General features: G+C 44.0%; 1 protein-coding gene across 3 annotated transcripts; it reads right to left on the bottom strand.

Moving 5' to 3' along the window:
* Window positions 1–6,805: 6,805 nt before the first annotated feature.
* On the bottom strand, window positions 6,806–21,707 carry HINFP (histone H4 transcription factor). Of its 3 annotated transcripts, none has more exons than XM_029572383.1 (10): window positions 21,120–21,707; window positions 20,570–20,742; window positions 19,538–19,764; window positions 14,308–14,404; window positions 9,843–9,995; window positions 9,051–9,128; window positions 8,827–8,947; window positions 8,345–8,483; window positions 7,764–7,888; window positions 6,806–7,490 (listed from the first exon to the last, which is right to left on the bottom strand). In XM_029572383.1, exons 2-10 carry the CDS (start codon window positions 20,730–20,732, stop codon window positions 7,121–7,123), a joined length of 1,473 nt encoding a protein of 490 aa, XP_029428243.1. In that variant the 5' UTR covers window positions 20,733–20,742; window positions 21,120–21,707; the 3' UTR covers window positions 6,806–7,120. The 3 variants fall into 3 exon arrangements, with proteins under 3 accessions (XP_029428243.1, XP_029428242.1, XP_029428245.1); XM_029572382.1 differs by having other exon boundaries at window positions 21,386–21,706; XM_029572385.1 differs by lacking the exon at window positions 21,120–21,707 and having other exon boundaries at window positions 19,538–19,795; window positions 20,570–20,728.
* Between the last annotated feature and the right edge of the window lie 4,512 nt (window positions 21,708–26,219).

The raw sequence follows: 26,219 nt of genomic DNA, 5'->3' as shown, positions 1-26,219 counted from the left end.
TACTAGTGCTGAGCAGGGGTGTGCACTGGAAACATTTTCATTTTGTTGTTTTGTTAATCCAAAGCAAAAAACAAAACAGAAAAGCAAAACACAAACAAAAGAATTCCCTCCTCCTAACCTATGAAAACAAAAGGTCCCTTCCATCCCTACAACCTCCCAGCACTCCCCCAACCAGTTCTTCTCTCATCTACAGGTCTTTGATGGTTCCCAGCTGCTCCCGCCCCACAGTTCCAGCTTTTCAAAATGGCCACTGGTCAAACCAAGGCAGAAGCTGGGGGTGGGAGAGCTTTTCTTTTCAGAGGGTTGGTGGGCAGGAGGGAGCAGGCATGGACGACTTTTTTTTTTTTCTTTTTAAAGGCAGCTTCAAAAGAAAACAAATACTTGAAATAGTGTCTGTTTCTTTCTTTTTGAAAACAAAATGAAATAGAAATGTCATTTCCTCTTATTTTAAATGACAGCACTCTCCTAGCATTGATACATTTATAGGGCCAACACCCGCAGGAGAGTTTTCTCCTGCTTCCTCTACTCTGCAATGAACTCCCTCAAGCGCTATGCCTTATTGATAATTACACTTTAGGAAGCAGCTTAAGGCAGTGGAGGTTGGAATCAGCCTCAGACCAATAACTCTTAGCCCTGATTTAGTACCCTGGGAGGGGATTAGATCATCTTATTCAGAACATGCTTTCTCGTCAGGGGTAGCGCTGGGTACCATTATAAGTACGATTGTGCTCTTCAGGCTGATGGATGCTACGAGCTTGATTAGTGTTGAGCTTAGTGGAAGATATTGGCGAGGGCCCCAGTCTACCATGATGCAGCAGGAAATGCAGCCGCTCCCGCAGAATGGACCAGCTCCCACGGAATTCCCTCAGGAAACTGGAGGCCACTCAACAGGGCCAAAGCTACAGAAACAGCCCTCTCCACCCTGGCTTCTAAGTGAGGTTCATTCCTGTCCCGGGATGCTGAAGACTAATTCACGTGGAGACACACACCATGGGTAATGGAGAATCACCTCCGAGACAGCACAGCATGCACACAGCTCTGGCACAGGATCATAAAAATACCCCAGAGGGGTTTAGCAAATTACACGGCAGCAGAGCTAGAAATAAAAAGTGCTCACATCAACACCCATGGGAGCCAATTTCAAAGCTCAGTTTTACTTATTCAATTAAGAGCACAACAATCAAAAGTTTTCACTCAGGTAAACGTGTTCTTACCTCTGTAAAAACAATGTTTGAATATTGCCGCTGCTGCCCCCCCCCCGTGCAGAGAAAGGTACGGGCCTGAGGTCACAGCCTGCACATTTTTGCATCCAGGCAGAAAAAGGGGGTGGGTTAGGCTAAGCAAACACCCAGTGATTTCATGTACTCTGCACCCAAATCACGTGTAGTACACGGAGTTCCCACAGTGTGCATGTCCCCTGCATTTCCAAAAACACAGGTCCCCTCTGAAAATGCATGCACAAGCTCAAGAGGGAAACTGAAAATTATCCTCTGCAGTAGGAGGAGGATAGAGACTCCAGTATCAGGCTCTCTCCTTCACCACTGGGGCATGGGTGCAGATTGCTAACAGCCAGGGGCAGTGGCTGCTGCTGCCTCACACTTTGCAATAAGCAGCAGAGATGTGCATTCATCAGATCCATTTCAAGGGGTGCACACATACCTGGCCCACTTTCTATTACATGCAGGAAACAGAGAGCACATGGGTATTTAAATAATGCTTCATTAGCTTCTCTGGATCTTCTCCAAACAGCAGCTTTCCCTTGAGAAGGGGAGATTACAAAGCAGCACTTTCGACCACACATCCACCACCCTATTATGCAACCACAGGAGGCTCCAGGCAGCTACCGTGGACACCATATTCCTGACCGACCTCCGAACCATATCGTACAGGGCATCCGCCACATAGGCCGCCCCCAACCGAGCCTCTTAGCAGGGGCCTCCGCCGATTCCAGCCGTCTCCGCCTATGCCTGCCGCACCCAGCAGAAACAAGCTCTCTGCATTAGGCTAGCACAGACCACGGTTCAAAGGCTCAAACAGCCTCTTCAACAGGATCTCTAGCTTCCCATCCTGGACATCCTTTCATCTTCTTGGTTACTGCAGACACCGCCGCATCCACCTTTGGAAGTCTCCAACCCCCCCCCCCCCGAGGTCTCCTCCGGCAGGGGATACAGCCTGGTCATAGCCCTAGCCCCTTTCAGAGCTCCCACTCCAGGGCGATCAGCTTCTTCACCTTCTTCGGCCTTTGGCGGTCCATGCAGCTCGTCCAGTACCGGCTGCACCCCCTCTTTGTCCGAATGCTCCTGCGTAACCTTGAACCCCAGTTCTTCCAGCACCTGGGGAATGAGAGGCTGCAGCTCCTCATGGAACAATCTCACCACCATCTGCGGTAGGAACCACCTCCGCTTCAGGCTCACCAGCCGCCAGGGCACTGGCAGGATCAGCGCCCGGGTCCTCCTGTGGGGCTTCCCTCCTTCTGAGTCTTCAGTGGTGTTTTCCTCCACCCACACCGGGCGTCCCAGGCTCAGCAGCCAAAGAATCCCCCCCCCACCCCCACCTGGGCTGCGCCTCTGCAGTAGGCTTCTTAGCCGAGTGCTGAGACTTCTGGGTGGCTGAACGCTTACTCGCTGCTTCCCTCTTAGCCAGATAGGCCTCGGTGGAGCAGAGAGACAAAATCCACGGAAAAGTCATCAGACGCACCGGCTTCCTTCTCCACTGCGTCCTCTCCTGACTCCCCTGCACCTTCTTTGTTCTCTACAGGCTCTTGCTGCACTGGAAATAGTGGGGGAGGGGAATCACTGAAGTCCCTAACAAACTGCAGGCCTCCTGCCATGTGGAGGCCACGTGGCTATCCGTCTTCTCTGCCCCCCCCCCCCCCCCCAGGGGCATGACCGCGGAAGCCCCTTCACCTCTAGAGAACGGGACTCGCAAAGAGGCCCCATCAAGGCACGATCGCCTGACAAACTTTCCCACACAACGCGGGAGGCCCCCTGCTTCTGCCACAGCCTGCCGCAAAGATAAGTCGGCACTGAAAACACTACGGTACCGCACCCGAGCCACGCGCTTCTCTCTCACCTCCCGAGGAAGCTTACTGCAGCGACATATCTGACTGCAGCCGCACTGACACAGGCGGCTGAAGCCCTGCTCTCAGAAAAATACCTTTTTTTTTTTTTTTTTTTTTTTTTTTAAAGTCAGCCCAGATAGAAAAGGGAAGATATATTTTTCTGCTACTGGCTGATCAGGTTGGTGGGACGGTGAGAAGGCCTCAGGAGGAGCGAAGGAATCAGTACTCCTGGCTTTCCTTTCTCCTGGAAATTGAGGGTCCAGCTTGGCTAGGGATTACCATTTCCCCTGCTCACCCTGGCCCACGAAAGAACCTAACACCTTGGGGAGCACCGGTCTTTACGTCTTATCTCCTTAGTTCCTTTTCTCTCGCTTTTTTTTTTTTTTTTTAAACTAGACTGCAGGTTTGCACCTCTACCATCTGCTGGAGACAGAGAAATAGTGAGGGACTGCAGGTGGCACTCTCGGTTGTGAAGCAGTGCCTCAAAGTTTTGTTCTCTGTCTCCATCTGCTGGCAGGGATGCATAAACCCACTTGGAGTATAAATAGGAATATCCATTTTCCCACGTGTACTGGAAAGTCGGAAAGATACGTGCATACCCACCAAAATAGTTTAAGAAATGCACATTCCTAATGTGCAGAGACCCCCCCACCAGTCACAGACTTCACCTGGTATGTCTCTCGCACAGTCATATGCACAGAAGTTGCTAGTGTCACACACAACCATGGCTACAAATTTCCCCGGCATCTCTCTTGTAAACACACACACAGCCACCACCTGGCATGTCTCTCACTCACAGCCATGGGCAGGCGTACTCTGGCATCTCTCTCTCACACAGCGAGCCACCACCTGGCATGTCTCACATACACAGAGATGGGAATAGGCTCTTCAGCAGCATGCTCATTAGCTAGTATATCATCTTCTTCACAGGAACAGATAATGAATTAGAAATAGTGAATAGAAATGCAGCACAGTGAGGCGGATTCTCTGCAGTGGGGTAGGGATTTCTGCAATTCTCTCTAGTAAAGAGTGAAGGTGGGACCCTCCCGACTGCAGAGAGCTAGCCAGGGCAGGAAGAGGAGAGAGTCAGAGATACAAGCTTTCTACAACAAATTACCAGGAGGTGCAAGTCCCTTTCCCCAGAGCTTATACTAACTGGGTCCACTTAGCAGCAACAGCAGGATAAGGCTGGAGCTGTAGCCTAGGGGCTAGAGCAGTGGGCTGAAAACCAGCAAAGCTAGGGTTCAAATCATGCTCTCCAACTGATGCTCTCTGTGACCCTGGGCAAGTCACTGCTTCAGCTACAAACCTAGATTGTAAGCCTTCTAGAACAGAAGCTACCTCCAGTATCTGGATTGTAAGTAAGCTTAGGAAAGGCAGGTAATTAAATCCACTACATAGAAAGGTGACTGCAGAAAACAAGTTTATCTAGTCTGCCCATCCATAACAACTGCTACGTTCTACCACCTCCACCGAGAGGCTGTGCTATATGCATCCACCAAGTCGGTACAAGAAATAATTTCCTTAGAATACAACTGAGCCCCTTTTAGTCATCCCATCAGCCCTCGTTCCAGAGCTTCCTTTCCACTGTGCATGGATATCTGGGTTGTATTCATATTTTTTTTACCATTATCACTCCTATCTTGCCTTTCCTCGAGGGTAAACATGTTTAGATTTTTAAGTCTGTCCCCACATGCTATATAATGAAGATTGACCATTTTGGTAGCCACTCTATGGACAGACTACAGCTGCTTTGCAACCTTTTGAAGGTGCAATCTCCAAAATTGCACACAGTATTCCAACTGAAATTCAGCAGGGACTTATGCAGCTGCAGTATCATCCTTTCTGCTGACCATTCCTCTCCCTATGAACCTAAGCATTATTCTGGCTTTTGGTGTCACCTTAACTACCTGTTTGGGCTACCTTGACATCATTACATACGATCAGCCCTAAATTCTGCTCTTATTTTGTGCATAGAATTTAATCCTTTATATTGTACTATTCCCATGGGTTTTTACAGCCCAAATGTTATGACTGCATTTTTTAGCATTAAACCTTAGCTTCCAAACTCTAGAGCAGAGGTGACCAACTCTGGTCCCCGAGATCCTCAAACAGGCCAGGTTTTCAGGATAGCCACAATGAATATGCATTTGCAAGCACTGCTTCCACTGTAGGCAAATCTTATCTCATGCATATTCATTGTGGCTATCTTGAAAACCTGGCCTGTTTGTGGCTCTCAAGGTCCAGAGTTATCAACGCCTGCTCTAAACCATTCCTTAAGCCTGCTAGATTCCTCCCTCGTGTTTTCCACACGTTCCCGAGTATCTGCTCTGTTGCATATTTTGGTATCATCCACAAAAAGGCAAACCTTTTCCAATATCACTTATGAAAATGTTGAAAAGAAGCTATCCAAGGACCAATATCTGTGGTACACCACTAGTTTCATCCTTCAACTTACAACGAAATCCGTTTACCACTACCCTTTTTTCACCTCCCTCTCAACTAGTTTCTAACCCTGTCCTCACCAAGGGTATTCACCTATGCATAGGAACCTTCATTTTCAGTTTTTATTTTGCCTGGAAATTTCACTGTTATAACAAAAAAAAGAAATAGAAAAATCCAGTTGAGAAATTCATTTTTCTACCAGTGTGTTACATCCAAGTCATTTTTCCACTGACTTTTCTTGTTAGAGCATTGAACTTCCCAAGAAAATTACAATAAAAACTGAAAATGAAGGTCCCCATGCATGAGTGGAGGAGTAGTTTAGTGGTAAGAAGCAGCCGGCTATGAACCAGAGAAGCCAGAGTTCAAATCCTACGGCCACTCCTTGTGACCTTGGGGGTAAGTCACTTCAACTTCCATAACCCCAGGTAGACAGCTATCAGCCCCCTCAGGATAGGGAAGTATTTATATAGTGTTTGAATGTAATCTGCTCTGAAATATCACGAAAGGAGGAATATAACTGGAAAAAGACAGGCCTTACTGAAATCTAAGAACACTATATCTAGCACACTCCCCGATCCAACGCTCTGGTCATCCACTCAAAGAAATTGATCAGATTTGTCTGGCAAGACTACCTTTGGTTAGACCATGCTGCCTCGGCATCATCCAGCTAAGGTGGATCCAAGCTGAAACACCCCCAACCTCTCCTAAGTTTTATCTGGTTAAAACGTGCCCAGATAAATCTGCACTGGTTAGCATGGTGGGAAATTCAAATCCCATGATTTGCCTGGCTTAGTTGAACAAACCACTTGAAACGTGCAAGATTTCATCCTTTCCTGCATCAGTTATTGCACCCAGGGCTGTCCTTAGGGAGTGGCAAACAAGAGGCAACTGTCCAGGATCACGCACCTTGGAGGGCCCTGCTCTGCCATAGTAACTGCATCTCCAACACTGTACATTAACTGTTCTAGGGCCCTGCACTCTCCCTTATAAAAGGGTTTCTCTCCGAAAGTAACGTGCAGGGCATCATGGGAGTTTGAGGTTCTTAGTTTCAAAAATAGCCATCTGCTGTCTGCATTTCAGTCATCTTCAAAATTTGACTTTTTTTTTTTTTTTTTAAACTAAAAAGAGGCTTCAAAAACAAGCAAAGTTAACAAAGGGCCAAACAGAAGCTCAAGGATATAAAATGATCCGTTTTGCCATTTGTATGAGACTTTCCATTTAACAGAAAGACAGATTGGTTAGCCCCAGGGCTACAAAAAGATGAATCTATTTAGTATATTCACAGGTAGAAACAGGAACTCCGAGCACGATAGAAAAACATCTTTATTCACTCAGAATCCTATAATACTATGCACAAAAATAGTTCTCAATGTCCTCTACATAGCATGATGAAAGGGAGAGGAAGCATCCAATCTCAGCAATTCTGTTGCTGTTACCTGTCTTTCAGTAGCAATGACCATGCCCTCTCTCTCCCTCCTCACTGACTGCCATGCCCTCCCTTTTCCCACCTCACAAAAAAACCTCCTCATTCTTCTCCACCCATGTTTGTAGTCTCCCTCTCCAGACTGCCATGAGCTCCCTCAGCCCAAAAACAGATGTCCATGCCCTCGCTCGTTACTCCGTCTCAATGCCCAGCTCCTCTGCTGTTTTTTGCAGTCGTTCCATGGCATTTTCCTGGTCTTGCACAGCATCATCACCATCTGCTGCTACTGAAGTGTTGGCATGGACATAATAGACCGTCTCATGATGCCCGTTCTCATTTCTGCTGTTCACCACATGAATAATGGGGCTGGACTCCATGGCATCCTCAGAGCCCGGGGGCTCAAGGATGATTCCCTGAAGGCTCCCCTCGCCCTCTGGCAGCCCCAGGCACTCACTCTCTGGGTCCTGCCTCTCCCGATCCTTCAGCAGCTGCTCGGTGAGCTCCACGCTCTCATAGCGCACCAGCTGCAGTCGCATGTAACCATCTTCATGCTCTTTGTACCTGCATGGCGAGACAGAAGGAGACGAGAAGCTGGGGGCAGACAGTGGGGCTCCGAGCAGAGAGGGGAAAGGAACTTTCATGAAGCAGGATGAATGCTGGTTTTGACTGAGGACGCATGGAGTGGGGAGGGGGGGGGAGCGGGACAGCCAATGCAGCTCTAGACCAGAGTGAATGGAGTGGGGAGGGAGCGAGTGCTGTACCTGATTTTAGGCAGGGTGCATGTGGGAGCGAGGGCAGTATGATCTGCCGATGGTGGAGGGGGGGAAATTGTACCTGAATCTGGGGTGTCCCGAAGGCCACTTGAACTGGTGCTTCTTGCGCAGGTGTACGGTCAGATTATTCCCACGGGTGAAACATTTCTCACAGACGTGGCACTTGTACCTGGCCTGAAAGTCCCCCTGTTGGAACCAGAGTTATCATCCGTACAGCATTAATCTCTAAGCATAATATCCAATCACTCCACAGAGGAACCGCCCCTCCCAGGAAATACGGCACTTTAGGGACTAGCGCTTTTTCAGTGGAAAAGAGAGCAAGAGGGCATGAAATGAGGCTCAGAAGGGGTCAGTCTCGGTAGCACTATTGGAAAATATTTCATCAGGGAAGCATGAAATACCCACTGTTTCCCTGTGAAGACAGAGAAGGTATAAACAAAACAAGAAAGCCTGGGATAAGCAGATGTGAAGGACAATGGCGCTTTTGGTATTGTAACAGGTAGTAGCTGGGCCTTACGGCCTTCTCTGCTCTCGGATTTAGCGGTTTTTTTTACCGACCCTCCCCAGGATTTTTGTCTCTGCTGGGGCTTTCACAGAGCCAGCCCCTCCCAGGATTTCCAAAACTGCTTCCTCTCCACGTACCTCATGCACCTTCCTGTAGTGACATTTAATGGAGCAGAGGGAACGGGCCTGGAAGCTGCAGCTCTCCAGCTCACAGCGATAGGTTGCTTCTTTGCTATGAGTATCTATATGTTTCCGCAAGTCTACTAAATTCTTACAGCTAAAAGTCAAGCAGAAAAAGCCCCCATTAAACCCAAAAGAGAAGAGTTCTCCAAGCATCAGCTGAGCTGCCCCCACACTAGCACCAGGTTTCAGACTCTCCATAACCATTCCCCTCTGTTCTGGAGCTCCTCCCCTCATTCTGACCCCTGCACCCCCCCCCCCTCTGTTCTGGAGCTCCTCCCCTCATTCTGACCCCTGCACCCCCCCTCCCTCCTACACCTCTGAAGCTCATTCTCTCTTCTCTGGGTTATGCTGAAGCCCCTTCCTCCCCCTTAGCTCTACATCTGCCTCCCCTCCCCTCCTTCCATTACCTTCAGACCTCTCCCCGTCTCCTTCCTCACCTGTAATCGCAGTACTCGCACTTGAACGGCCGCTCGTCGCTGTGCCGGAAGCGTATGTGATTGCGTAGCGAGGAGGGCAGGGGGCAGGTCATGTCACACAGGGGACACTTGTAGTGATTCACTGTTCAACAGAGAAGGATGGAAAGGAGGCAGCGGTCACGTACACAGCACAAGGTCGGGTGCCACCCATGGAAGAAGGGGGGGGGGGGGAGAGACTCACTAACCGTGATTTCTCATGTGGTCTCGGAGCAGTCTCTCCGTAGCAAACCTCTTGGAACAGTGGGAGCACTGGAACCTCTGCTCTGTAACAGAGACGTCACATTAACAGGGCAGGACAAAGAGCGGAGAGAGAGCATCCCTTCACCCCAGTGCAAGCATTAAAAATAGAAACACGCATACGAGGAGTAGGAAAGCACAGCACAGGAATGAAGAGAAAGAGGTGCTAGACTGCAAAATAAAACAAGCTAGAGGGCTCTACATCCCTGCAACCACAGACAGACCCTCACCAAACGTAGACTGCACAACCACAAATCAGAAATAGAAACATGCAAACAGAAACCCCAAGCAGCCAGAAATAGAAACAAATGTGTTTTCTTCTTTACTGCGTAAAAATACAAAGATATGAGAGATGAATTCTTCCACAAGCTGACAGAGAAACTACAACACTTCCCCCAAAAGAATGAGCAGGAAAAACTGTCCAACCCTCCGAGGAAACAGCAGCTATAGCAGCACACGAATGTGGTATCCTGTGAGCAGGCCAGAAATGATATCCGACCAGACTATAGTGAGCCATCAGAACTGGCTTTATTTCTCACTTGTATTTCCATACTATCTTCCTTTCATCGCTTAGGGCCTGATTCATTCAGGGTTTTCTCTCCCTGTGTTTTTGATGAATGAGGCCCTTCGTGTATCACTTGAACTGCACAAGTGCAAAATGTCAGGTCAATAAATAGCGCAGAAATAGAGTGGAGAGAAAGATGCAAGAGAGAAAGAAAAAAAAAAAAAAGCACACTTACGGTCCAGCGCTGTCTGTCTGCGGATGTGGTCAAAGAATTTCGTGTTGTTGGCAAACATGCCTCCGCACGTGGGACAGGATACCACCTTCTCCTGCGTGTGGCTGCGCAGATGCTCTCGCAGCTTACATCTGCCTTTGAATGAGCAGTCGCAGTCTGGAAGAGAGAGCCTGACATTAGTCAGCAGATAACGCGCACAACCCGCTCTGCCCATTTTCTACTTGCTTAGTGTGCTGGCACAGAATCTCCTTGATCGCTGTTCTTTTCCCTCCCTTGCTCTGCCACTAAGGTCCCTTTGTGCCTGTCCCATGCATGCTTGAATTTTGCAATTGTCTGGGCTTCTAAAACTTCTGTTGGAAACTTGCTCCAGGTGTCCGCTATCCTCTCAGTGAAAAGAGGATTCTCTCACATTCCTTTTGAGCGTCCCTCCCTTCAGCCTCCTATGACCCCCTTGCCTTTCAGCTTTCCATTTTATGGTAAATGCTTCCCCCCTGGCAACTTTACTGCTAGATATTTAAATGTTTGTATCATATCAACCTGTTTCCTTTTTTTCCTAGCAAGCACATCTTTAACTTTCCAAGTCTCTTTATATGATGCTTAGAAGGCACGCCATGCACCATTTTGGAGCCCCTTTTCTGAGCTGTCCTTTTGTAGATGAGGTCTCCAAAACTAAAACACAACATTGAAGATGTTGTCTCACCAGATATTTCTACGCAGTTAGTATTGCTTCTCTCTTTCTACTAGCAATGGTGACATTTATTCTCACCAGATAATTTCCTTTTCCTGAATCCAGTCAGACTAGTCCAGACAAATGGGTTATGTCCCCTGACCAGAAGATGGCGACAGAGATCAAGAGGTCTATTTATTTATTTAGTGTATTTAGCTCTCGCCTTTTCATTGTAGCTCAAGGTGCAATACATCTAGGTACAGTAAGTAAGTCTTTTCCCTGTCTCCAGTGGGCTCACAATCTAAAGGCCTCATTTGCTGCAGTTTTCCCTAAGGATACAAAATGGGAGAAAAGCCTTAGGCAGTCAAGCCCTATATGTTTGTACCTTGTGACCTTGGGCAATGGAGGGTGAAATGACTTGCCCAAGGTCACAAGGAGCAGGAACCCTGGCTTCTCAGCCCCACTGCTCTAACTGCTATGTTACTCCTAGGTTCATTGTCGTCATCCTGCATAGGCATCCGTGCTGACCTCAGCCTGCCAGTATTACCTGTAACAAGCTAACTTTTTAAACAATTTACACCCCTTACAACAAGAGTGCTTTCCAGAACAAAGAAAACAAAACAGAACCATATACGAACTCTGACTCTTAGCCTACCTGCTTACCAGGAGTCACACTCCATGGAGCACTGCTCGTCTTACAGAACTGAAGAAAATCAAATATATTTAGCAGTCCGCCAGGGTGGGTTCTGGACCAGTCTGACTAGATTCAAGGAATGGAAATTATTAGACAGGAATACATTTCACCTTCTTTTCATCCAGTCAGACCAACCCAGATGAATGGGATGTTCCCAAGCTAATCCAGTATAGGGAGAGGCACCGTCAACCCTGCTCTTAAAACTTGCTCAGCAAAAGAAGCATGCTCTCCAGCTCTCACCTCCATGTGATAATGCTTGGAAAAGGAATGAAAAGATGAACTACATCTTCATGCCCGATCACTCTCGCCTATGTGCTGGAATCTTGTTCACCGTGTGCACTAAAATCTCCTAGCACAAGCAGCTTGTGATTATACAAGAGAGATGATTTATTGCAGGAAATCGGAGAACTCATCTTTGATTTTGTCAAAAGCCAACATGATTTCAGCATATGCACTAATAATAATGGGACATTTTCCATGGAGTAGGATAAGTTACAGTGTCGAACATACACTAGTGACTCAACATTCACCAGTGATGCCTTGATGGCAAAATCAACTCCTGCTTGCTGTGGAAAATCTTTTAATAGATTTTGAATGGCCAGCCCAGTAACATGTGTAACCAGCTCCATCCTCAGTCAACTGTGACTGACCAAATACCAGCATTTCACCGAGGGTCTCTGTGTCAATGTTGGCAGTCGTTTGTTCATGGTGATCAGAGCAGTACAGTACATTGCAGGTTGTGAGGCAAAGTCTGAAACCAAATACTGAGGTAAGCCAGCGGGTATTTAATGAATATCAGTTGTCCCTTCTTTGGTTACTTACTTTATTGGGTTTCTAGTTTTGTAACTTCAGCGTATATATGCTACGATTTTTTTTCTCTCTGTGAGAAGAATGGGGTACAATTTTAAAAAAGACATACATAAACGATGCTGGAGAGTAATGCTGTCCCATCATCTGGGCAGGATACAAACACTGCAGCTGTTGCAGGTCAATGAGTGACCATCATACCTGAGCTGCTTGTGTGCAGATCTGGGACTAGGCCCTCACAGTGCTATCCTCCACCTGTGCCCGGCATCACTCGCCTATTGCTTGCACAGCTTTATCAAGAAGCCAACACTGTTGACATAGGGAGTTTACCCCTTAGAGTGCTCAAGAGCTGGTGGGGAAAGGAGGGAGACAGAAGGTCATTTGTAGAGCATGTTGAGGTGTGTCCATTGGTTGGATACGATAGGTTTTTATCATCATTGGAGTGAAAGAAGAAGGGAATGTATAGCATTGGCTTTATGCCCAGCAAGAGTGAGGACGGAGGCTTGTGATTGTTTTAAAGTGGTATTTATGTAATGATGACATTCCTGCTATGATTTTTTTTGCATTTTTAGTTTTACTCTATATATTACTTTATTGTACACTGTCCTGAGTTCTTTTTGGAGGAGGGTGACAAACAGGAGAACAGACTATCTGTACAATGAATGAGTTTAGATGAAAGGCGTATAAAACCGTTTTCACTCTATATTCTTGCATAGACCATTGACCTTGGGCAGAAAAAACAAGATGCAAAGGTAAATGCAAGTGCAGCAAGATGGCCAGAGCTGGTATCAAACTGACTTCTTCCCATAAGGATTAGAGCTGCTCGCAGGCACAGTTTCAAAGATGCACTCATACTCTACCCTAAGACGAGCCGACATGCAAGCAAAAGTACCAAAAAGTGAACTCAGAAAATAAGTTCTTCCCCTCTCAACACTACCTCTTGTAAACTCCTTTTCCTTTAACTGTACTATTAGATTGCTTCTCTGTTGCTCACTCAAACTTAGAGGCATAAGACAAACAGATATCACTCAGGGTCACTGTAGCCAAATTTACAGCCACGATGGAGAGGAACACCTGTACATCTCTCCAGATAAATACTGCTGATGTCCGGCATCTCCGAGGATAGGGATAGGGGCTACTCAGATATACTCTCCAGGAAAAGGGGACCCTTCTGGTCCAGGTGATCAGATTGCTAAAGCAACTCTGTTCTGGGGAAGGCATTTTGCAGCCAAAGTGATCGTTCCTTGCCACACAGATACTTATTTATTTTTATTTATTTGTGTTTTTCTATACCGGCATTCACGGAAGTTCGTATCATGTCGGTTTACATAAAACAAGGGGTGAGCAATACATTATAACATACATAGCTAAAACGTAAGAGTATACATTACAAAAGTATAACAAGTGCATAGAAGAAAAAGTTACAATAAAACAGGGGTTATTCTAACTGGGATTAGAGTTAGAGGAGAGATAAAAAGTTTAACAAGAAGTAAAACCTAGAAATGCAAGAAATGCATTTCTAGAAATACTAGAAATACTAGATACTAGAAATGCAAGCTAGTTGTGCCCCTGTGTATTCCTCTCTTCCATAAGTATGCAGATAGAGAATATACGGGAAGAACATAAGAACATAAGAAATTGCCATACTGGGTCAGACCAAGGGTCCATCAAGCCCAGCATCCTGTTTCCAACAGTGGCCAATCCAGGCCATAAGAACCTGGCAAGTACCCAAAAACTAAGTCTATTCCATGAAGAAGAGATCAGAGAAGAGAAAGACAGAACTGATGGCAAGAGAAAGGAAGCACGAATCGACCAATGATACTATAGGCAAAGGGATGGAGAGCTGGTACCAGCAGGCTGCAAAGCCCCAGAAACCAAATGGGTCAGGTCTGGCAGGACAGTACAGAACCGAGTGAAACAAGAATTAAGTTGAATATAGAGCAATATCCTACCTCTCTGGCTGGCAGCTGGAGATGTCTGTACAGTATGGATAGGGAAGACTGGATGGGCCAATTGGTCTTTATCTACTATATTACTATATAGGGATCCAATCTGCCCAGTGCAATTCGGTATAAACCCCATTTGATCTCTGGCTTTCCCTTCCCTAAAACCAGGATTCTCTGTACTTATCCTGGGCGTTCTTGAATTCTGTGTTCTTGCCTCAGATACTGACAGACTAGTTGCTCCATGCAACCATCGTCCTTTCCGTGAAGGAATATTTCCTGATGTTACTCCCTTATGAACAGGCACTTCACACAGACTCATCACAACAAAAACGGGATAAAAATCTCAAGACTCACCCTTCCAGCAGCAGAAGATAACTGAGGCCTTATACCCGGAACACAGGCCATGCATCTCCACGTGTCTATAGTACCACTCTGGGTTATCAAAGGAGCTCTGGTGGGACACACAGATGTGATGAATAAAACATTCCATCCCACCCTACATCCCAAACTTCCCTAAGAGGCCTCCCTCCCCCACCACTGAGCAGACACAAAGCTAGAGGTAATCGTAAATCCCTAACCCCCAATTCCCTTGATTACACTGCCAAACCTACCCTCCAATACATAATGCTTATTTTTATAGTGCTGCTGAATGTATACATGCCGCTTATGGTACAATGAGCCCTGTCCCAAATAACTTACAATCTAAGTAGGTATCACAGACAACAGGAAATAAAGTGACTTGGCCAAGGTCACAAGAAGAGTCAGCGGGAAACTGAATTTGAACCCCGATTTCCATGGTTCTAACCACTATGCCAACCCCATCCCAAGCTTCACTCTACGGCAATCCTCACCCAACTCCTCCCTCCCCTCCTTTCTAGACGCAGATGAATCTCCTACCAACAAGTGCATGCTCTCTGCTTGCAGTCCCTTATACATGTATGGGTTTTGCTTACCCTACTAGAAACCACATGCAACACACACAAGAGAGGAAGTGGAGCGCTCCAGGTATGACGACGCAGAGGAGAATGGATCGATGCCAAGGAGTCTTCTACCTGGCACAGAAAGCCCCAGACATGGTATCCAGAGAAGCGTGCTGCCTGCCAGGAACTCACAACCAATTGTAAAAGAGGCTCTCTCATTGCTACCTCAGGCTGCTAATCCCTGCAGGCACCAGTGAAATAGCAATGCGTGCCCCTGAGTAGATCAAAAAGGACTACATGGCACTGGCAGTGACGGCAAAAGAGGCAGGGGCACAGGTGGTACCCTTGTTTATCTTTCCAGCAAGATGTAAAAACAGAGAAAGATCCAATAAAACAAATCGGAAGGCGGTCCCACGTAGCCAAGGCAATAAACAAAGGGACAACCTTGTACCGTGGAAGATTTTATTTTAAAAAAAGCCCGACTCAGGCCGAGTTTCGCCAATTAAGTCTGCATCAGGGGCTAAAAATTAAAAATCAAAGAAATATTCTTAAAACATCACAAAAACTATTATATGCCATTGCCTCAGGTCACAATTAATGGCTATATGGAATTATATATTCTATATTACAAAAATAAGGCAAACAAAAATTTACATAAAATATACATAATAAAAAAACTTTGTAAAAATACCTTACATACATAATCAAAACAATTCTTAATACATAATCTAAAAAAAGGTTTTCAAAATATAATCATTTCTTATCGGGATTAAAATAGATCCATAGTTCATATCTGTAAATTTCATATTAATGATTAACCTTATATAAAAAAATAATTAATACCTAAGGAAAAGTGATTACCTTAGTGCTGCAAGAAACTCTCACTGCTGCATAAGTTGATATATCAATCTAGGTATTGACTATGTCGTCACCAGTTTTGAAAACATAGAAACAAATAAATAAAGCTAAATAGGAAAAATAATATAAATGTTGCATTTTTCAGCAGTAAATTAAAATAAAACAGACATTCAACGTTTTAAATGGCATTTAAAATTTAAAACGTTGAATGATAAAGTAGATTATTATAGCCGTGCGCTCGGTTCAAAATTAATACCAAGGATTTAATGGCATTTTGTTTTATGTAGAAATTTTTACATCATTAAGTGGTTTTAAGTTTTTTCTACGCCTTGAATAAGGATATGACGTCACTATCCTTCAGTTTGTCATTGTACAGTATTGAATAAATTTAGGTTTATTTTTGGAAATATAGTTGGACAAATGCTGTTAGCAGCGGGATCTAGCATGATTGCTGTAGAATGACTGTATACTTTTTATATCATTATTATATAAAGCTAATAAGTATAGCGGGTTTACTTTTAATTTATATGAAGCATTTGTCTGTTTTATTTTAATTCACTGCTGAAATTACTGCTGAAAAATGCAACATTTATATTATTTTTCCTATTTAGCTTTATTTGTTTCTATGTTTTCAAAACTGGTGACGACATAAAGTCAATACCTAGATTGATATATCAACTTATGCAGCAGTGAGAGTTTCTTGCAGCACTAAGGTAATCACTTTTCCTTAGGTATTAATTATTTTTTTATATAAGGTTAATCATTAATATGAAATTTACAGATATGAACTATGGATCTATTTTAATCCCGATAAGAAATGATTATATTTTGAAAACCTTTTTTAGATTATGTATTAAGAATTGTTTTGATTATGTATGTAAGGTATTGTTACAAAGTTTTTTTATTATGTATATTTTATGTAAATTTGTGTTTGCCTTATTTTTATAATATAGAATATATAATTCCATATAGCCATGAATTGTGACCTGAGGCAATGGCATATAATAGTTTTTGTGATGTTTTAAGAATATTTCTTTGATTTTTAATTTTTAGCCCCTGATGCAGCCTTAATTGGCGAAACTTGGCCTGAGTCGGGCTTTTTTTTAATAAAATCTTCCACGGTACAAGGTTGTCCCTTTGTTGTTTATTGCCTTAAAACAGAGGAAGAGACAGACATACTGCAGACAAACATATGGCTGCATGAATGGTGTTGACAGCAAAGCTTTGATTTCTTGGGTAATATTTCAAAAAGAAGGTCTGCCTCCATAACATGCAAATTTTCTCTCATGCATTTTCATTGTGCATATCCTGAAAACCCGACTGGCTGGTAGGCCCCCAGGACAGGGCTGGGTCCACTGCTCTAGAGGAAAGGCAAGATAAAAACATAATCTGAATTCAAGAAATCATGGGATCTTTAAGGAAGTTTTGAGAATTATAATGCTAAATTAATTGGACGGATGGGCCATACAGTCTTTTTCTGCCGTCATGTTTCTATTCTTCAGATCCTCCACCCTTCCAGAATGTCTAACCTGTTGCAGATTTTGGTACCATCTGCAAAAAGCCCAAGCTTCCACAATAATCACTAACAAAAATGTTAGAGAATCGGACCAGAGTCCAATCCTTACAGCACACCATTGTTATCCCCCCCCCTTTCCTTGGTGTGAATTATGTTTACCGCAATGCTTTTTCGCCCCTCACTCAACCAATTTCTAACCCAGTCAGTCAGTCATGTCTGAGCACGTACTTAGGACACTATTTGTAGGCTGCTTACGTAGAACCATGTCAAAGGCCTTGCTGAAATCCAAGTACACTACATCTAAAACACTCTCCCCTGATCTAACTTCCTAGTCACCCAGTCAAAGAAGTTGATTAGATTCAAATCACAAGACCTACTTCTAGTAAAACCACGCTGCCTTGAATCCTATAACCCGTTGGAGTCTAGAAACTGCACCACCCTCTGTTTTAGCAGCAATAAAGTAAGCAGGGCACATAGTAACTGGACTCTAGCCTTGGGAATGGGGGCATGAGAGTTCTGTGAGTAAATTGTAGAGTGGGGATTGGGGACAGCAAAGGAGATGGGTCATGTAGTGGTGTGAACAGGCAGTGTTCCTCCACATGATTGCACAACATTGCTAATAAAGATATTGTAATGGCCTTGGCAACCCCCCACCCCCACTAGAGTATTCCCCACCCCTGAAGATCAGTTAACAACTTTCCATCCTTCCTAGATTTTAGTTTATTATTTATCAGTCTTCTATGAGGAACAGTTAAAGGCCTGATAAGGTGGTGCCTCCTTCCTGTGAAACCAAGGTTTTTAGGACAGTCTACCTGTTTCAAGGTATTACATTCTTTCTTCAAAAGTGTTTCCACTATTTTGCCTGCTATTGAAATCAGATTGAGCTCTTCTTTATTTCCATACCACAAAAATAAGATATCTGCTCTCCAGTCACAAAGATGTTAGAGCCAGTCAGCCCTTCTCTGAACACTATGAATACTGTATTCTGGTGCATATTCCTTCGGGCAAATATCTCCTCATAGAATGCCTGTATTTTGACTCTTCTTTAACCATTTCTGAATTCAGGAATCATTTCTTTCCCATAAGAACATAAGATATGCCATACTGGGATAGACCAAGGGTCCATCAAGCCCAGTATCCTATTTCCAACAGTGGCCAATCCAAGTCACATGTAATTGACTAGTACCCAAACATTAAATAGATCCCAAGCTACTAATGTTGGTAACGAGCAGTGGCTATTCCTTTTTGATTAACAGCAGTTTATGGACTTCTCCTTCAGGAACTTATCTAAACCTTTTTTAAACCCTGCTACACTAACTGCCTTAACCACATCCTCTGGCAAAGAATTTCAGAGCTTAAACCATGCAATGAGTGAAAAAAATAATTCTGATTTGTTTTAAATGTGCTACTTGCTAATTTTCATAAATAATTGATTCACATTTATCCGTTCAAGTCCTTTCATGATTTTGTGGACTATCATATCCCCTTCTCATCCATTTCTTCTCCAAGATGAACAACCCTAACCTCTTTAGCCTTTCCTCATAGGGGAGCCATTCCATGCCCTTTATCATTTTGGTCGTCCTTCTCTGTACTTTCTCCAGTTCACCTATATTTTTTTTGAGATGCAATGACCAGAACTGCACTTAGTATTCAAGATGCGGTCTCACCATGGAGCGATACAGAGGCATGACATGCACATTTTATTCGCCATTCCCTTCCTAATATTGTTTGTTCTTTTGACCACCACAGCACACTGAGCCCCCCTAAACATGCAGAAATAAAGTTCAAGCATTATGCATGAACCAATAAAGAACTATAATTCTAAAAAGCTGATCAAAAATGGGTAGCCCCATAAAAAACTTTTGCTGACATTGATTTCTACATATTTAAGTGGACTGAGACAGTGACTGTATAACTTCATTCTGGAGTGAAGATACCCCTGAAAACAGAAATCCTGGGTAGGATGCCAAAGAAACACAGAGATACTACTAGTAAGAAAAATCTCAGAAAATTAAAATTCAAATAAAATTAGAACTTCAGAATTACTGCAGAGATTGTTTAGATTATTAGTTTTGATGGTACAATCAGTTTCAATAAACTTAAAATTTCCTACAAGTCATATAGATAAGTAATAGAGATTGGAAGTAACTTCTGGAGACCCTGAGAAGGCTCAGCGGCTATCAAGCAATGCCCATATCCCTGTACATTCTACAGTTGCTCAACTCCTAATGGCCAGAGCTCTACACAGCCGCATATGGTCTTAGATGTCCCCCAATCATGGGACACTCACCTCACAGTGCTCCCACAGACAAACAAAGTTCTCCTGGATTTCAGGGATAATGTTCCTGCTCTGAAAGTCCAAGAGACAGCGTCCAAGGTCAGGCTGGCTCTCCAGGGCTTGCTGCCCCCACTGTTTCAGCTTGGTATGGTAACAATGGAAATACACATGGCGAGTCAGGTCTGCTGAACTCTCAGAGGAACCGAAGCCACAGTCCTGCCACAAGCAGGAAAATTCTTCTACATCAAACACAGAGAAAGCACACACAGGCTAACATTTTTATTTTATAAATATCTGTATTTCATATTCATTACCAAGCAAGTTGTTTGAAACAGATCACAACAGTTTACAAAAACAATCAAAATACATCAACACAATAGCAGACATTGTAAAAATATTTTAAATAATTTTCAAACAAATAGGTTTTAAGTCTTTTCCTAAAAGATTTATAATCTCTAATCAAGTGCGACTCCAAAAGGAACAGAATTCCACAGGCTGGGAGCTATTTGCACAAAAGCCCACTTAGTGGTATGTTCAAGACATCTCCTTACTGCCAGGAATGGATAGGAATTACAGATTTAATGGAGGACAATGTAACTTCACTAAGAATTTCAACCAGGCAGGGCAATCTCCGTAAAGGATTCTATGGACCAATGTTAAAATGAACTCGAAATTCCACTGGTAACCAATGCAACTGCATCAGAACTGGCAAAATATGAACAGATAAAGGGGAGCTGGTAATAACCCCATGCAGTCACATTCATTCATGAGTAAAGCCAGATAAGCTGTTGATTTTGAGATGAAGAGAAGTACAGAATGGAGAGAAAGGGTCATTTTTTACAAGCAGAATCCAGTCTTTTCACAACTCTAGGCTCTAACCCTTTGCCCCCAATTTATTTCCTTGGGGACCAAAATCAAGGCAGGCTGTCTGCTAACTTACTCTTTTATAGGCTAAAATGCCATAAGGAGGCTACCTTTTATGTTATCAAACACTAGTTCTCCCTTCGTCTGCAGTGCAAGATTACTGCATCAGTTCCTACTCACCCTGAGAGTCCAGCTCTTCCTCATCATCCCCTTCTAGATGTTGCTGCAGATGTTCAAAGACGTGATTACAAAAATCCTCCATGCTAGTGCTCACACATTCACAGGAACCCCATTCACACTGCAGGATCAGAATTTCTTTCTTGCTGCCTTTTCCAGGTGCCATACCAACAACACTAAAATAAGAAGTGGGAAAAAGTGTGGAACACCTCTTTAAACTAGCCGTTTAAAAACGAGATCTCCCTATACTTCAGCACTTTGGCGTTGCAGGGAGTGGAGAATAAACAATATAGAAAAAGTTCTCAGTCACTGATCAATTGTCTACTTTAAACTCTGCATTTGTGTTATTCCTTAGGGAATTAAAAAGCTTCCTCCTAGATGAGAGAATGTGCCTGTTCAGCCATCTATATGTAAGAAAAGAAACATGTACCCTGTCCCAACACATGACCCGTTCTAAAATTTAGTCTGTATAGCTGGCTCCAAGTCACATGCATGGATTCAAAGACGCGCATTTCCACAGTTGCCAGTGCAACGCTAGCTCAGGACGACCTACCTGCACCAGACCTGCTCTTAGCGATTCCCCGCATTTGTTTGTTGGCTCTAGAGAGAGATAATTTGCCTTGAGCAATCCCTGAGTGGGACGTGAGCCCTGGCTTCCCTGGTTCGGGGCCCGTTGCTTTGATCACTAGGGTACAACTCCACTCCGGTCTTAGCGATTCCAGTCCAAGCACCTTGTGGGGCCGTGGCTCTGCTTTCTCCAGCACAAAGCAGCACCGCCGACAGCAGAATGCCCCGAGCACCGCCGTGACGAACACTCACCTCCGGGACCCCACAGTTCAGTAGCCGGACCTTCCCTCTGCGGGTTGCTATGGAGGAACCAATTAGCGCACAGCACCAGGCAAAGCGTAGGAAAACAACCAGACGCCTTGGGGACCAGGTAGAAGACTTTGGCTCTAGTGACGTCAGTTCAGCGCGTCGCGCCGGAAATGACGAACCCCCAGGTCCCCGTTGCGCGCCCTTTTGGTATAGACAAGATTGGGTTATTTTACACACGAGCGAGGAGCGTTTGTTTTCGTTGTGTGGGGGTGAATGTGTTTGTGCAGACTGCGCGATTTTGAGCCGCTTTGGCAACAGCGCAGACATATTCAGCGAGCACGCGCCGCCGCCTGCCTTTCATCAGCAAAGCAACACGTTTCCGGGTCACTGTTGAGGAATACTGGGAATGGCAGTGAAGCTCGTCCCGCCCCTCACTATTTCCGGCTACCGCCCTATTTTTGCATTTTGCTGGCTGCCTGTCCAGCGCCGCAGTGGCGTGTGCCCCATACCACAAGGTGCTGTTTGGTGCGGTTGCTCATTCTGGCGCTTTAGCTGCCGCTCTCCGGCTCTCTTGGGCTGCTGCCCTTAGGCTCAATATAATATCACTGTTAAAAATGAAAATTGGGCTAACGTTTGTCTCGGCTTTCCTTTAAGGAACATGGTTAAAAAAAAACCAAAAACAGTCTAGTACTACAGAGCGACCAAAGAGGAGCAATTTTTAAGGAGATTTTTAGTAGGCAGCATAGCATATTACAGCCCCTGCCCTTCCAGAACGAAATACTCTATTCATACCCGTGACATCATCTTAAAAACAAGTGAAGGATAAAACTGAAGAAGGAAATGAATGTAAGCCCTGGGCAACACAGCTCCTTTAACGGGCACATAGGAAAAAAAAAAGAGCTGGCCCTTTTTAACACACAATTCCTCTTAACTCTGTTTCTCCGCAGACAATATTTACATTCTGAGTTTCATGGCTCCCAGTGAGGGGGAATAGTAAATTCCAAGACCCTTTTGTACTACTAGTACAAGCCCCACTCTGTCCTTGTAAACAGCACTATTAAATTAGCAATGTCTTTTCAGCCACAAAACACACTGAAGCAGGGTTGATAGGGTGTACATGTGTATTTTTCTTCCCTTTCAGCAGATACTGGCATACCCTCACAACTTTCTAGTATACGCAAAGAAATGGAGAGTATGTGTGTATCTCATTAATAAAAATACATACATACTCTTTTCCTGTGTATCCTAAAATTAAGCAAGGCATGCAGGTACCTGCCAAAATGGAAGAAACAAATGCACATCCCTATGATTACATAACTGAAGAATAGGTACAGCTTCATTTCTTATTCAAATAAAGTTAATAAATAGGACAGTAGAAAGATTAATAAACTTGTGCCCTTACTGCTCTAGCAAAGTTTCTTAAATCCTTGGAAGGCCTGTTATTGACACTTTTTCTCTTTCCCAATTACTCAGATTACTTAAATCTTCCCATATTGACAGGAATCTAAAAGAGGATTGAACTAATTTGATCTCAGCTTCACCCCATTCGAGGATGGTTAGAATCAAGTCCCAATAAAACACAGTCCCAATTTTCATATCTTTCCTGAAGTCTTCTGTCATGCTTTAGCTCTCCTATTTAGTATCAGATGGGCACTCTCCACTCAAGTATCGTTCACTTGACTCAGCAGCATACACAGTTCTTACTACCTTCAGTTCCTTTTATTTTCTGCAATGGACAACATCCTCTTCGAATGATTCCTCTAATCTTTGGCTTAACTAAACATCTTGTTTGTCCATCGCTTTTCAAACCACATGTTGTATATGCACATTTTCAATAAAATTATAAAACCCAAGTTTCAGTTAAGCAAGGTATGGAGTTTAGTTAAGCCTTGAGACTCTCTAGCTCCTGTACCTTTATTTTTCCATTTATGGGAAACGAGTTTGGGATTTTCCCTTTTGGGGTCAGCCTCCCATCCTGACCTGTTTCTGCTTGTGTTTACTCTTTTAATCCATTTTGGAGAATTTCCTAGATGGAGGAGGTTTTACTCCTCCATCTAGGAGCTGCAGATTATTTATTTATTTATTTTTTTTATTTAACATTTCTTTTATACCGATATCCGTTCGCACATCGTATCGGTTCACAGTGAACAAAAAACCATTGGGCAGTGCCCGTACATATAACAGATAACATAATATAATACGATGAACTAGGCAACATATAAATAAATTTTTGGGAGGAGCCCTTACATATAACAGGCATCAATGGGTAGATGCTATGGAATATAACTATAACTATATACATGAAAGTGCAAAGTACAAAATCATCAGACATAAAGGCGTTCATACCAAGATATCAGTATAACATTCATAGGGGGGTTTTATGTAATAGGGGGTGAGATGGAGTAGGCTTGCTGAAAGAGCCATGTTTTAAGTTTCTTTTTGAAAGTGGGGGTATAGGTCTCTATGCGGATATCATGGGGCAGTGAGTTCCATATAGTGGGGCCGGCAAGAGAAAAGGCTCAGTTAATAGTGGAGGAGAGTTTAAAAGATTTAATAGATTGGGCACGGAGTGTTCCTTGGAGAGCTGGGCGTGTAGGTCTCTTGGAGGTACGAGGTAAGAGGGGGGGTGTTAAGCCAGTTGAGGTTGGAATTTACTAGACTCTTATGTATGATCGAGAGTGTTTTATAAAGAATTCGTGACTATAGGGAGCCAGTGTAGTTCAATAAGTGTGGGGGTGATGTGATCTCTTTTCTTTGTGTTTGACAATATCCGAGCGGCGGCATTTTGTAGGAGTTGAAGTGGCTTAGTGTGTGTTGCAGGAATGCCAAGTAAGAGCGCATTGTAAGATGTAAGTAAGATGGTGTGTTCTAGCTGTTTATCGTCCTCAAATACAACAGATACATCTTGTTTGTCCATCGCTTTTCAAACCAAATGTTGTATATGCATATTTTCAATAAAATTATAACCCCCCCCACCCCAAAAAAAAATGCACAAGGATTGATGGTGCACACCTTGTCAAGGTGTGCACAAAACAAATCAATTTGGAGAAACTGTTCCTGTGACTACAGATAAAGACAGAGCCATTTCCAAAAAAGGCAGGATATTCTTGCCAAACTTAAAATAATTTTCCACTCTGTGATTGCTATCTTCTTGGTTCCATTTCTACCTCTTCATTCTCACTGGTGTCTTTCTCCCTTTTTCTTTTCTGCTTCAGTTCTCTCTATGACTGAGACTGGGTATTTTAATACTTTCTTCCTGCCTCCCACCAAATCTAGGGTCGTCTCTTTCTCACAACTCCATCCCTCAGTCCTCTTCTGCCCCCTTCTTCAGTCCTTTTTCCCTTTCCATCCTGGGTTCAATCCCCATGTTATCTGTCCTCCCTACGTATTTCTCAGCATCCATCTCTCTTCCCATTGTCATCTCTTCTTACATCTTTCAGTTCCCTCTTATTTTCCCTTGCTCCTATCCCCTCCAAATTTTATTCCTAGATATCATCCCACCTCTCTCTTTACCCATCTCTCTACATTTTCTACCCCTTGCAGCCAGCAGCCCTTAATTGTTTTGCCATTAGCCCCTTTTGTCTTTCCTACTACCTGTCTCTTGTCTCTCTTCTCCCCTCCCAGCAGCTGCTTCCTGCCTGCCTTCCTCCCTCATTTATTCTTAACAGCTAGTTCCCCACTGCAGCTAGAGAAAACTGCTTTGTGCTGGCATGGTATCCAGCAAACAGGTTCAAACCTTGGGAGCAGGTACTTCCCACTTCAAGAACAGCAAAAGGAAGTGCCAGTCTTAGCATTTTGAGCCCATTTGTTGAGTTGTTGAGCTAGCAAAGAGAGGTAGCACAGAGCCACAGTGGTAGTTGGGCTCCTGCTGCCTCAGCTTCTCTTTCTAAAGTGCAGCCAAGCCAGCCTCCCAGATTTCTCACATTAGGTGGGAGGTTCTTGCTCAGGAAATAGATGTCCTAATTATGATAGCAAAAAGAAGTGGGTTAAAAAGTTAACTACTATTATTTTTAACTAGTGGTTAGATGTGAAAGCTAAACTTACTACATCTCTCTGAAGTTCTATGTTCTGGGATTCCTGACCCAAGCTCAGAGTTAAGGATTCCTGGACCAGAGAGCCTCACCCTTCCCAGCCCACACTCACAAAGCCTCCAAACAACTAATATGCCCCCTTCTGCACTCAGTTCAATGCTTCTAGGCCTCCCCTTCTTCATGCTTGAGGGCTGTTTTAAACAATTCCCTCAGCAGCTGTGTTTAGTCTGGCCCAAGGGCCAGACTAAACACAGCAGCTGCCGTTATAGATCAGTTGGTTGAAGTAAATGAGCAGCACCAGTGTTTATTTAAATCTTCAATGCTTCAGGAAACAGCTATAGCTCACTTCTGCTGCAGCGGTCTTTGAACGTAGCAAATAGCCCTGTTCAGTAATGCAGCAGACCCTGAACTCTTCATTTAAAGTAGTGGTTCTTAACCTTTTTTCAGTCACAGAACCTTTGAGAATCTGATGAAAACTATAGCCCCCTCCCCACACAAATGGATGTAAACACATACAAAATGTCTTTTGGATCAGTTCATGGACGACAGGTTAAGAACCCCTACTTTAAATGGTAGAGAATAAGATGTGCATTCGTTTTTAAACAAAATGAAAAAATGCCACAAAAAACATCATTTCAATTTAAAAATAAAAAAATATCCAAAAGGTCTTTTTTTTTTTTTTTTTTTAATTGATTTTCATTTTGGAAAGTCAACAAGAAAAGAAAACCGAGAGCCACCCAAACAGCAAAATTACTTCCACCCCATACCTTCCCTATTAGTCTCCCAACCCCACAGGCAGTCCCCCT

This window comes from Rhinatrema bivittatum, chromosome 12 (genome assembly GCF_901001135.1).
Source record: "Rhinatrema bivittatum chromosome 12, aRhiBiv1.1, whole genome shotgun sequence".
NCBI lineage: Eukaryota > Metazoa > Chordata > Amphibia > Gymnophiona > Rhinatrematidae > Rhinatrema > Rhinatrema bivittatum.
The sequence above is the reverse complement of the archived record's forward strand: the minus strand, read 5'-3'. Positions and strand labels throughout refer to the sequence as shown.